The sequence below is a fragment of the Onychomys torridus genome, chromosome 18 (genome assembly GCF_903995425.1).
Source record: "Onychomys torridus chromosome 18, mOncTor1.1, whole genome shotgun sequence".
NCBI lineage: Eukaryota > Metazoa > Chordata > Mammalia > Rodentia > Cricetidae > Onychomys > Onychomys torridus.
In genome coordinates, this window is record NC_050460.1 from 16,842,387 (window position 1) to 16,856,409 (window position 14,023).

At 41.0% G+C, this 14,023-nt stretch overlaps 1 protein-coding gene across 3 annotated transcripts in view; it reads right to left on the reverse strand.

Moving 5' to 3' along the window:
* Kcnq5 (potassium voltage-gated channel subfamily Q member 5) overlaps positions 1-14,023 on the reverse strand; it is a 557,910-nt gene that overhangs the window by 21,729 nt on the left and 522,158 nt on the right. For all 3 annotated transcript variants that reach the window (XM_036167994.1, XM_036167993.1, XM_036167995.1), the window contains one exon: positions 3,325-3,433. In XM_036167994.1, coding sequence (XP_036023887.1) covers positions 3,325-3,433 — 109 coding nt within the window. The remainder of the gene's footprint in view (positions 1-3,324; positions 3,434-14,023) is intronic.

Here is a 14,023-nt window from a genome sequence, read left to right on the forward strand (position 1 = left end):
ATGGACTCCAGAAGAGAGTGTTAGATCCTCTGGAGCTGGAGTTACAGGCCACTGTGAGTTACCCAATGTGCTAGGTATGAATCTGGGTTCTCTGTAAGAGTGCCCTTAACTGCTAAGCATTTCTTCAGCTTCTGAATCATGTATCTTTAACTTACATGCTTCATGGATGAACAACTTCAGACTGCTATTAAACTCTTTAGTCTGTGTTTTCTTTTTATAATATCTAATTATTTTAAATGAAATTTAGGAGTGATTTAAACAACTCCAGGCAGAATCAGAATACAGGGGAGAAAATATCCCCCAGATAACAAGTATCATTACTGACAACCTCAAAATCCATAACCAAGCAGACACCTCAATCTTGAAGTTCAGCTAAAAATAAGGAATAAGCACTGAGGAGATGGCTAAGTAGGTAAGAATGCTTGTTGTCCAAGCATGAGGACAAATGAGTTCAGATTCCAGCACCTATTTGTAAAGCCAGATGTTTCTACAGCAGCCTATAACCCTGACAGCAGGAGATGGGTGCAAGGTAAAGCCAGGAAAACTGCTAGGGTTTGTTAACCAGATAGTGTAACTAAAACATCATTAGCTCCAGGTTCAGTGAGAGACCCTGTCTCAAGGCAGTGATAGAGCAAGGTATATGACATTTTTCTCTGGCTTCTGTATGGACACACTGGTGTGCAGACTTCTCTCCATACACTCAGATGTGCACTACCCCCACATACAAATAAGAACCATGCTAGGTGTGGTTACAGACACTTGAAATGCCAGCCTTGGGGAGGATCAGGTGTTTAAGAGTAGCTTTAGCTACATCGTGTGTTTGTGACCAGCCTGGGCTACATGAGTCCCTGCCCTAAAAACCAACCAACCAACCAAACAAACAAACAAACAAAACAAAACAAAAACCAAAAACCAAAAACCAAAAACCAAAAACCAAAACAAACAAAATACAAAATCCCAGACCAAACAGTGATGGGGGTGGGGGGTGGGGTGGGGAAGAGTTCTGAAAAACAAAGGAATTCGGCAAAAGACTTTACAAAAATTTCAGGAAGGGCAGAGTAAATCTTAAACGGTTGCTAAAGTGCTTAAGACAGCAGAATAAACCTAACTCATTTTCTTTCTTTCAGCCCATGATCCTTTTATTACAGGCTGTGAAGCAAAAGTTTCAGAAGGTCTGTGGAAATGACACAGAACCATGTTAAGTTTGACTTTTATGGAGCCTGATCTGCTTCTCCGAGATAAGATTTAATGTACTTGCTGCAAGTCAGATGAATTTGTGAACCGAACTCTCCGACCTTTACGTTAGGGCCTGTGATGGAAATACTCAGTGTATGTAAAGAATCTGAAGGTGACTCACAGAGCAGTACCGTCCAATACAACTTCCTGTGATGACAGAACATTGCTGGTTGTCACTAGCTATGGGTGCCTTTGGCTGCTGAGCATTTGAAATGTGTATTGCGCAACTGAGCAATTAAATTTTAAACTGTCTTCCATTCTAATTAATTCAAATTTAAATAGCCTTCCATATTAGATAGTGCATTTCTTGGTCCTCACCATCCCTTTAAGGATTTTTTATTTTATGTGTATAGGTGCTTCACCTGCATGTATGTCTGTCTGTCCTCTACATAAGTATCTGGTACCTGAGGAGTCTAGAAGAGGCCAATGGACCCATGGGAACTGGAATTACAGTGAGTCGCCATGTGAGTTCTGGGAATCAAGCTTGGGCCCTTCCACTGGTGCTCTTAACCTCTAAGCCATCTCTCTAGCCCTATCACTGTCCTTTAATTGAAGGATTCTGACATTATTTCACTATGTATTCTGAGTTCCCTAGACTTAAATACTTATGTAGGTTTTTTTTTTTTTTTTTTTTCTGGTGAGGTCGGGTTTCTCTGTGTAGTCTAGGCTGACCTCAGACTCAACAGTTTCTCTGCCTCAGCCTTCTGAGCCCTGGGATTATAGACATGCAAAATCATGCCTCACTTAAATGTCACTTAGGACTTCTAGGTTGTCCATGGATATATGGTAACTATGTAACTGGTTGCTCAAAGTGGTACCCAGTGAGGAAGTCTGGTAGTACTATGGACAGTTACAGTGAGATGTGGGGCATAACTTGAGACCATCTAGGCCAAAAAGGAACCTCTCTTTTTATAGGGCAATTAACCTTTACTACACTTCTGGTTAGCTTATGAATACAGATCATTTAAGCACCCTCTGGAGCACATACATTTTCATTAATATCATGGTTTCCTTTACCCCCACAAACATTTACTGGTAACTAATTTCTACTTGCCCAGTGTTTTCCAATGAAACCACAAAGTCACATCTAACATTAGGCTAAATGACAAACTCAAACTAGCATTGAATGATTAATTGCACTGATATCTGAGATTAGAGCAAATATCTGAACACACTAAGTTAGTTTGGATATTTTAAGTCATTTCCTGTCTTTTTGGTAAGATGTAGGAAATGTCAAGCAAAAACTCAATCCATTCACCCAATATATGCATAGATATAGCTTCTCCACAGGGAATAAATTAGGAAGGCAGAATACACAGCAACTTGTTCATGTACATTATGAATTTTTCATATGTGAATGAGGGCTTATACATATGAGCTGGAGCTAACATGGGTCCTTTCTTAGCTGTTTGCCAGTGTAGAATAAACAGATTAAGATTCCCTACAAACAATTGCATTGCAGAAGGAAGTATGTCACTGCACAGTCGCTTGGGCTTCCCATGTTTAGAGCTCAACGTTATTTCAAATAGCCTAGAGGGGTTTTTCCTTTGGCACAAAATATGAAACGTATGTTATTGAATAAAGGCATAAAATAATTTTAAAAAATCTAGTTGCACCAATAAACCAAATCCTCTCAAAGCAACAAATACAACACAGCACACTAGTTCTTAGACAATCTCCCTGGTGTAGCCTACCTTTTCAAATCCCACCCACTTTTTTTTTTTTCTTCCCGAGACAGGGTTTCTCTGTGTAGCTTTGCACCTTTCCTGGAACTGGCTCTGTAGACCAGGCTGGCCTTGAAATCACAGAGATCCGCCTGCCTCTGCCTCCTGAGTGCTGGGATTAAAGGCGTGCATGACCACCACCTGGCTCACCCACCTTCTTTAACATATTTCATATTGAATGTAGTATACAATTCCTTTTTAAGAAAAATAAAACTACTTCATGAGTTAAAAAGCATGTGGATGAACACAAAAAGGGGAGATCATTATGCCAGGAGACTTACCTGCTGTAAAAAAAGGTAATAGCAGCATGGAAATTCAAACAATCAGAGACGTGCCAGACTCACATTGTTCAGTTTTTACCCACCTGATAGCTCGAATGACAGTTTTAAGTGGCGGGGTGAGGTCCTCCACAGACACATCACACTGGCATCCTTTCTCATCATAAACATCGTCAGTTCCGAGGGCTGTGTCGGCTGCAAGAGAAGACACCACTTAACACCACCAGTTTCTGTTTAGGAAGTCCTAGGTTGTTTGTCTCATATAGGAAAGTGTGGATACATACAGACTGGGGATACAACCTGTTGTTGAGGGGTACGGCCAGCCAATTATGTCCCCCAGTATTAGCCTTGTCCTTCCTTCTTCTACAACCACAACCTTTTTTTTTTTCCTTTTTAATTTGTCACGGGTATTTTCCTAAGCTCTTTGCCACCGACCTGGAGGATGGTGGTGGTGAATTTGTGTTGACCCATCCATGCTTTCTGCCCCGTTCCTTGGAGACAAATAGCCATCATTTAAATCGCAGCTGTTTGGAGTTGAGAAAACTGCCTTTGAACTGTGAATTCACCAGTCTGTCTATACAAAGCTCAAACCCCATGACACTGGCCTCATTAGCTCTGTTGCTAAACAAGTTACTTAAGCAGCCGACTGGAGAAGCCTGACTGTTTATTGCTTGCTGGACTGGCAATTGAGAGGTCGGGAGAGCTCTTGCTTAAGATAATAGAGTCAAAGCTAAGAGCAGACCAGTTTGCATCTGAAAATCAGTTCCATATAAACCAATCAGATTAACTTTTCTGTTAATTTAACATTTGGAAAAGGAATAGGCTTATATTAGCATATTACTGATACTTCGTAAAATTAATAAAAATAAACTCGCATCTTTGTATTTTTATTTTCAGCAACAAAATATTAAAAATTCATGTAATGAGTGATAGGTTAAATATATATCGGAAGGTTTATACAGGGAATATTACAAAGCTGTTAAAACTGATGTTGCAACAGCCTTGTGTCAGAGGGAGGGGTTTGGACCCATAGGAGGCCTAACCTTGTAGGAGGAAATGGAGGCTGGGTTGGTAGGGGAGGCTGGGGGGCCGGGGAGGGAAGAGGGGATCTTTGATTGATATGTAAAATGAATAAAAATTTTTCTTAAAAAATAAAATTGATGTTGCAGACTAATGACTGAGAAAATGTCATATTGTCAAAGATAAATTAATAGAGGCCAGCAATAATTTTGCTCTTTTTGCCTACTATATTTTCTAAAGTTTCTACTTTATTTTCTAAAGTGTGTTTTAACTTAGTAACATAAAAGTAAATAGAGTCGGGCATTGGTGGCACATGCCTTTAATCCCAGCACTCAGGAGGCAGAAGCAGGTGGATCTCTGTGAGTTAGAGGCTAGCCTGGTCTCCAAAGCAAGTTCCAGGAAAGGTGCAAAACTACACAGAGAAACCCTGTCTCAGAAAAAAAAAAGTAAATAGAGAAATGAAAATGTACCCATTCGAGATGGGTAATGAAGCTTGCTAGTTGGTTCAAGCCTTGTTGAGTGTTGACATACACAAAGGCCTCAGACTTTTATGCTGTCTTTGCTCAGCAGCCATGAATGGGAGAGATTTGCTGTAGACTGTTCTGGTTTGACTGAAATCCGATAGGCTATTGGAAGTTTATTCATTGAGACTGTGCTTATGCTGGGAATGCTGTCACTATGGCATTTAATTCCATAAATACTGGTCTACGCACTCTGTGCTAAAGTGGAAGTGGGTGGAGGTAGAGAAAGTAGGATTCATGCTGCTGAATTTTCCCATATTTTCTTCAGGGTCCCTTTGGCTGTCTTTCTCTCAAAGGGAGTAAGACAGAGACAAACTACTATAATGATAATGATACTTGGGCTGTTGGAATTTATCATCCAAATGCATGTGTTGAAACTTGGTTGTTAGTGTGACAGTAGGAGGTAGGGCACTTGGGAGATGATGGAGGCCACAGTGCTCAAGATGGGCTTGGAAGATGTATGAGAGGACTAGAGGGCATTTTGTCCAGTTGAGTACCGAGTTATGTCATTAAGAGAGTACTGCACTATGTCACCAGGTGAGTATGGAGTTGGTCTCCTTGGGAGAATTCAGTAATAGAGCACCATCTTGGAAATAGAGTTCCAGTCCTTCCAGGCACAACCAACTAGTGCCTTGGTTTTGGGTGTCTTAGCTTCCAGAATTTCGAGAAACAAATTTCTATTCTTAATATAATTAGGGTGTCAGGGCTTTTGGTATTAGCTTTTGGTACAGACTGAGGCAAGTGACAATCATTCTCTAGAACATACATCAGCTCTTTGGTAAAATCTCTTTACAAATTAGTTTTTATGATGAGAGTCACTCTACAAGTTCTTGGTGGTATTGTGTGGAAATCAAAGCTTGGATGAGATAAGGACGCTGTCTGAAGCCATGAAGTAGTAAATGAAGCTATGAAATTGGAGAACCTGTTATTACAATGCAGTTTCCTGAGGCTCCAAATCCCATACACTCTTAATTGATCACCTGGTGTCAGGGAACAGGGTAAAATATAATAAAATAAAATGGCAATGTCAGGAGAGATGATACAGGGGCAGACAAGTGTAGTCTGCCCTGTTGGGTACCTCCAACTTTCCTCCAAGGATGTTTGTCACAGTTTAAACAAGAGAATACTCACAGCTGATGACCTGGAAGGTAGCTAGCCTGTTTTGCCTAATTGTTTACTTATACATCACAGTCATTTGAGCCTATGAACTTCATATCCAAGGTTAGAGGCGGTTACTCTTCCTAGCTGATCCCAATCTACCGGTAGTTGCTAGAGACTATGACCTTATGTGTAATAAGGGTTTTACAGACATAATTAGAATATGGTTTGAGATGAAATTATGTTGGGTTAGGGTAGATAAGAAGGGCAGCAAAACTGTCTTTGTAGGAAACAGAAAGAAGAAGAAATAGGGATGCAGAAGAGCTGAAAGCAGATAATGTGATGTACTCCATTATGTAAGCTCAGTGAGTGGCAGCGGCTGGGTTCTTCTCCAGAGTCTCCTGAATGAGCCCACTAAGGCATACTCTGATTGTGGACCTCGGAACTCCTGAACTGTGAGGCAATATATTTCCCTTGCTTTAAACCATCCAGTATGGGGTGATCTGTTATGACAGCCTAGGAAACAGTTTTCTCCATGGTTTCCAGTTCTTTACTCTGGAACAATAATGATGATGATCATAATAGCAGCAGGATTTTTTAGAGAAACCTAATTATGTGCCAAGAACTTTAATTAACTGCCACAAACCCCTGTGAGGTGTGTCTATTATTACCCCAGGCTTTTCACAGTGTGGGAGTAAGGCACAGAAGGCTATGAAATTTGTCCAAGGACACATAAAGACTAACTAACAGAATCAGAGCTTAAACCTGTTCATCTGGGACCCCGAGCTTCCTTTGACCCCTTTGTCCCTCTGTCTCTCCACTTGATCTCTGCCTTCCCTTCTCTGTTACCTTTGCATGGTGGGTGCATCTGCAACACTGACTGAAGATCCAGTTAGGATCAGTGTAGTGAGCAGTGCTGAGCCGGCTCCCACCCTAAAGGAGCCCTGGACATGTACATAAGCTGGAGCCTCTAGGAAGAGTGTATAAGGGGAAGAGGGAGATAAGTAGACAGGGAACCCATACAGAGCAGCTGACTGACAGGGCCCAGACCACCACCCTGTGAGATGCCCAGACATTAGCTACTTACGAGCAGTAATACTTTTCAGGATTGCCAGTATAACATTCATAAGAATGTCTTACACTCTTCTTCTAAATGGAGGCATGCGGCTGCTTTCTTTCATCTGAACTCTAGTGAGAGATACTTCTCATCCTATGTTTCAGAAAACACGGTAGATACTGCAATACTCATATTAATGACCTCTCTCGAAAACGAAGCACAATGTTTGGCAGCATAAGGTGCAGGGCCTTTTTTTTTTCTTTTTGCTAATAAGAAACACGATATCTTTTATTATTTGAGGATTTTATTTATATGCATACAATGTGTTTTGGTCAAGTCTAATCCCCTATTCCCTCTGTTCCAGTTCTTTCCTGATCCACTATTATCTCCTAACTTCATACTGTTTCCCCCCATTGAGTCCACTCATGGGATGCCAGGATGTGTGTGGGTATAATAGGGCCATCTATTGGAACATCCTTGAAAACTTGGACTTGGCCCTCCCAGAACAGTACATGTAGTTTGTCACAAAAATCACAAACTGAGGATAATGAAACCAGTGCTCTTGGCTGACTGCAGATGGAGCCAGGACCCTCCCGAATGATTACATGATGATCACCTCCTAGGTTACTGCTGCGTTTCCTCAATCCCAGCTTGCATGGTAAGAAGACATATGGTCCAACTACCTTGTTGGGAGGAAGTCTAGGCTGAAAATGGGAGTCAGACGCTAACTGTTATTATATTCAGCTGTATCTTCTTGGGCAGTTTTATCATACTATTTTATAACTTGATTACTCAGGCACAAATTAAACAATCATTTCTGCTTTATTGGTTACATTTATTTATTAAGAGATTTTCTATTCATTTTACATACCAACCACAGATTCCTCTGTCCTCCCTCCTCCTGTCCCCCAGCCTTTCCCCACAACCCACCCCCAATTCCCATGTCCTCCAAGGCAAGGTCTCCCATGGGGAGTCAGCAGAGCCTGGTACATTCAATTGAGGCAGGTCCAAGCCCCCACTCCCTGCACCAAGGCTGTGCAAAGTGGCACATTTATTTAGTGTGTGTGTGTGTGTGTGTGTGTGTGTGTGTGTGTGTGTGCACATGTTTGTGTGATGGCCAGAAGACAACTCGTGGGAGTTGTTTTTTCCTTCTGCTATGATGATTTTGGGGATCAAACGCAGAGGACAAGGCTTGGCAGCAAGTGCCTTTATCTGCTTAACTACCTTACCAGCCCTCATGTCTTTTTTGGTAGGTGTGGTTAGGACAAATAATATCAAAAATATTTCTGTTGGTGTGTGTGTGGGGGTAGGGGTTGAATTACATTATTCTTGTACTTATTCCAAAGCCACAAAAATGGGGAAATACAACATGATTTTGCTTCATCTGTACCTTGGGACATCAAGTTTCTTGCTAGTATAGTTAATAATGTATTAAAACTCTTATGATTCAAACCCTCCATGATTGCTGAGCAGCAGGGAAAGGATAATCTTCAATGAGACTGGAGCTGTGTTATCCAGCCACATGTCAGGCTGTGAAATTTTGGTAGATGTTGGTCATGGGAACAGAAGTTAGGGTTAGGCATGGGAGTCCATACCCATCTGAATGAAACCTAGCCACAGTGTCAAAGTGTCAGTCAAACAAGGTGTTCCAAATGCCTTCTTGCTTTGAATAGTCTTCCCCCCTTGTGCTATTCATTCTTGGCACAGAAAAAGAACTATAAAATACAACACAACCTTTTTGTTGCCACAATACTTTTTTGTTTTTCTCTCCCTCCCTTCCTTCTTTCCTCCCTTCCTTTCTTTCTCCCTTCCTCCCTGCTTCTCTCCTTCCTTTCTCTCCTTCCTTCCTTCCTTTCATCTTTCCTCACTCCCTTCCTCTTTTCTTCTTCTTTCTCTCCCTCTCCCCCTCTTCTTCCCCCTCCCCCTCCCTCTCCCTCTCCCTCCTTCTTTTGTTTTTTATTGGCTAGAGCCTTGATCACACCAGGTGAGCATTCTGCCTCTTAACTGTACCTGTAGTCCTGTTTCTTATTAATTATCAAATTTTCTGGGGTTGCTCCTCTGTATTTTGAAAACTCTAAAATAACACTTGAAAAAAAAAACTACTCATTAAAACTATGACCTTTTATAGTCTTTAAGTAATGAAGGAAGAAAGCAACAAAAAAGGAATTCTGGAAATTTATGTAATATCCAAAATATTTTTTCTGTGTTTCTCATGAAAATCTAATACCAAGATGCAGGTGTTTATGAAAGGATAGGAAGTTTCTAGTTCTTTCTCTTAGTAAAACACCTTAAGACTCAGTCCCTTGGCAGTTTTGAAGTGATACTGTTGGTTTCAGTCTTGGCTGCATATTAGAATCACCTGGGAAGTATGAAAAAAGAAAAACAAAGAAACAACTCCCAGCTACCCCAAGATCAAAGCTGAAATTGAGTGTGGGAGCCAGGCGGCAAAAATGGGATGCACAGGTTGGCCATAGAGTTGCCTTGCTTGCTGGATGTTCTAGTTCTAGTCTAGCACAACTATACCACCACCACCACCACCACCACTACCACTACCACCACCACCACCACCACCACCACCACCACCACCACCACCACCACCATCAGAAACAGGCATCAGATTTAAAAACATTTTTTTTTTCAGACTCCAGAGAAATTCAATGCAGCCAGTGGCAAGAAGCATTGATCATGGGTAGACTAATGACACCGTGTCTCTCGGAGCCCCAGATGAAGAGGGTGTTTTTAGGATTCTCTGGTGTGTGTGTGTGTGTGTGTGTGTGTGTGTGTGTGTGTGTGTGTGTATGTGCTGCGGATATGTTTTTCAGAGTTGAAATTTGAGACAATGTAAGTGCTTCACAAGACAGCAGAAAATGACTACATTTAAAAAGTAAATTCCCAGGTTGGAGATTTAGCTCAGTGGTAGAGCACTTGCCTGGCAAGCACAAGGCCCTGGGTTTGATCCTCAGCTCAAAAAATAAAAGTAAATCCCCAGATGAATTGTTGATAAAAAAGAGTGGGGCTTAGAGCTACCATGAAATGTTAATTGTTGTGTAATTCAGCTTGAAGATGTCAGCCTGCAACTGAATTCCAGTTACCATCTCCTGTTCCCAGTGCTGTCTCCACCTCACTCCCAAAGGCTTCACAGTCTCTCTCTTAAAGGAGCAACTGCAGTTCTACACACAGGAAGTTTACATCGTCACAGAACAACATAAAATAACTGGTCAGAAACCTAGCAGGAAACAACTATTTTCTTTCTGTGGAAGAAGAATCATGTTAGTATGTTTGGGGACGTAAGGAAGCTATAATGTAGAGAATCACAGCTTTGACCATGAAAACAGAAAACAAGTGCCCACAGAAAGCAAATCATAATAACACCAAAACTGTGTGATTTTGAAAACCCGCAAAATACGAATAACATTGATATGTCTATCATGCTTAGGACCGTTGCTGTGGGATATTGCTTTTGTATGCTGGTTTAATAAAATGCTGACTGGCCAGTAAGTAGCCAGGCAGGAAGTATAGGTGGGATAAACAGATAAGGAGAATTCTGGGAAGAAGAAGGCTGAGTTAGGAGACGCCAGCCCGCCATCCAGGAAGCAGCATGTAATGTCATACAGGTAAAGCCACAGAAAACATGGTGACATTTAGGTGAACAGAAATGGGCTGAGTTTAAATGCAAAAGCTAGTCAGTAGTAAGCTTGAGCTAATGGCTGAGTAGTTTTAATTAATATAAACCTCTGTGTGTTTACTTGGGGGATGCAAGTGGGAGAGATTTGTCCCAACCGCCAGCAGGACACAGGAAATAATCTGACTACAGACAGTTAATTGTGATAGCCATAAAAATAGGCAAATAAGGGTAGAGTGTGGCTAATAAGCACCAGGTCCTGAGCTTGATTCTCAGGGCTTCAAATAAAAAATATATTTATCCAAAAGACACTAGTAGGGGGTTGGAGAGATGGCTCAGAAGTTAAGAGCATTGCTTGCTCTTCCAAAGGTCCTGAGTTCAATTCCCAGGAACCACATGTTGGCTCACAACCATCTGTAATGAGATCTGGTGCCCTCTTCTGGCTTGTAGGGATATGTGCAGACAGAACACTGTATACATGATAAATAAATAAAATCTTTAAAAAAAGACACTAGTAATAAGTGCTTAAACTATTCAATATTACTACAAAGGCATCCACAAATTAAAAGTAAGTGTGGACTTTTATCTATGTAATTTGTATAAGAACAGTAACAAGCAACCAGAAAATTGATGGACTCAGCACACTTTTAGCATTGATAGTAACAAACGTAAGTTGGAACAAATTTTTATGGCTAATAAAACTTAAAATTAGGCCTGGGAAGACAGCCATACAATTTTGAGGACCTGAGTGTGAATGTCAAGAACTCATATGGAAACCAAGTGGTGGGGGTAGAGACAGTAGAGTATCTAAAAAGTGGGGGTAGAGACAGTAGAATACCTTAAAGTTTTCATTGCAGATGGCCTGGCACACACAGTAGTGAATGAGACCGTGTCTCAAAGAGAGTGGAGGGCAAAGATTGCTGCCTGTGGCTATCCTCTGACTTCTACACATATCACTTTCTAGTACCTGCACTCATATTCATTAAAACACACACACACACACACACACACACACACACACACACATACACACACATACTCACACACACACACACACACACACACACACACACACACACACACAGCAGATTTAAAAAAAAACATTATAATTAAAAGCAAAAGCAGCAATCCTCTAATCTTAGTTCAGGGAAACTTTCTTTGTGATATGAAAGAAAAATGAATGTAGTAAGTTTTATCACATTGCTGCCTATTATAAATGGTTGCAAAAGTTCAATATTCCAAAGTAGGAAGCTGTACATTATCCTAAATTATAGCACTGTGCTAGGAAGTCGAGTTAGTAGCCATGAAAAAGATGAGTAAGATGAGTAGTATATGCTGACATGAAAATAGTCATTGTGTGATTAAATTATAATATGTAGCTAAGCACCCATGTTGATTACGTACAATGATATGTGCAACAGAAAACAGAGAAGAGTGTATGAAAATGAGATTAGTTATGCTAGGATGGGAGATTCTAAATTATATGTATTTACTTATGAATTCCTTAAGAAATGAAAGGGTGCTTTTTTGTTTTTGTTTTTTTTTCTAACCCCCACACTTGACTTTTTTGAGGAAAGGGAAGGTAGAGTATGAACCAAGGTTTCTCTAGCCACTAATAACATATAGCTTTTGACATACAGAGTAGTCAAAAAACATAAAAAATAGAATGAAGGAAGAAATACTTTTTGAAAGACCCAAAACTTCAAAGCCATCAGGACTGTGGTACATTTCTTACAGTATCAGTGTGAGAGACCCCAGCTCTGGACCATAGTGAACACATTAAAACAGCCATCGTTAATGGCAGTGGTGACCAATTTGTTGCATTCTGTCATGTATTCTCCAAGGATACCTCCCTTTGCTGCTGGTTGGACTAAAGTTGCACTGTTACCCAATAGCATTTCACAGCACATTGAACGTCTTCCTAAATTTAGAAGGTTCATCTCAGACAGGTGCTAGGCCAAGGACAATTCCTTTGATCTGAGCAGAGTTTAGAGTGACAGCTTGGTCCCTGGAGCAGTAACACAATATCTTTTGTCTATACATGAGGCTTCGCCCCTTTCCAGTCCTGTGCTAGATGCTGCTGAGTCACCAGCAGATTGACTGGGTCCCTCAAGTACCAATAGCCAACCCAAGAAACAAATAATGTAGTTTTTGGCCTAAACTTTCTCAAATACTTGTTTTAACTTTACCCTTCTCCTGTCATAATAACAACACATGCTCATTATAATTTTATCATTAATCTATTTTTTTCTTTGACTGACCACACAATATTGGTATGTTTTTGTAGGTATGATATGCTGCTTTTGGGTCCCCATTATTGAGTCAGCATCTTGTAATGTTGCATGTCTACATCTGAATTCTTAATCTTTCTGCCTTGACCTCCAGGATGCTGGGAGGTAGCCATCTATAGGTATCTCACTATGTCCTTGAACTTGCCACTGTAGCTGAGGAGGACTTCAACCTTCTTATCCCTTGCCTCTATCCATGGAGTGCTAGGATTAGAGGCATGAGCTACAGAGTCTGGGTTATCTGGTGCTGGTGACTGCACCAGGGCTTGCTGTGTGCTAGTGAGGTGCCCTACAACCCAAGCTACACCTTCGGCCTCCAAAAACTTTTCTAGCAAAAAATGACAGAACTGACGTTTAGAATGTTTCTCAGCTAGGGATTCTATTGCTGTGCAGAGACACCATGATCATAGCAAGTCTTATAAATAAAAACATTTAATTGGGGTGGCTTGCTTACAGTTCAGAGGTTCAGTCCATTATCATCATGGTGGGACATGGCAGCGTGCAGGCAGACATGGTGCTGGAGAAGTGGCTGAGAGTCCTACATCTTGCAGGCAACAAGAAGTGGTCTGAGACACTGGGTGTGGCTTGAACATATATGAGACATCAAAGCCCGCCTCTACAGTGACACACTTCCCCCAACAAGGCCACACCTACTCCAACTAAGCCACTTCTCCAAATAGTGTCACTCCTTGTGGGGCCATTTTCTTTCATTACCACCACAGAATGTAAAAAAAAAAAAAAAAAAAAATGTGTGTGTATGTCAAGTTGTAGCAATTGTTCTTGCTACCCAATAAAGGAAAAGAAAGAAAGAAAGAAAGAGAGAAAGGAAGGAAGGAAGGAAGGAAGGAAGGAAGGAAGGAAGGAAGGAAGAAAGGAAGAAAGGAAGAAAGGAAGAAAGGAAGAAAGGAAGAAAGGAAGAAAGACAACATGACAATAATTCAACAAAACTACCCTGAAAGTAACTATTCTGGATTTCCAACAACAGAAATTAGATTGTTAGTAAACATTGAAAAACCCAACAAAACACAGCCCCCTGAGCAGCAGGAACAACAGATGATTGAGCAGCCATGACAGCCGAGGAAGGTAGGTGTAGTAGTGTGCCACTCTATCTCAGTGATGGCTGTCCCTCAGAGGCTGCAATCAATTGCTAGTCTCAAATCTACTTCAGTGTGTTTATTG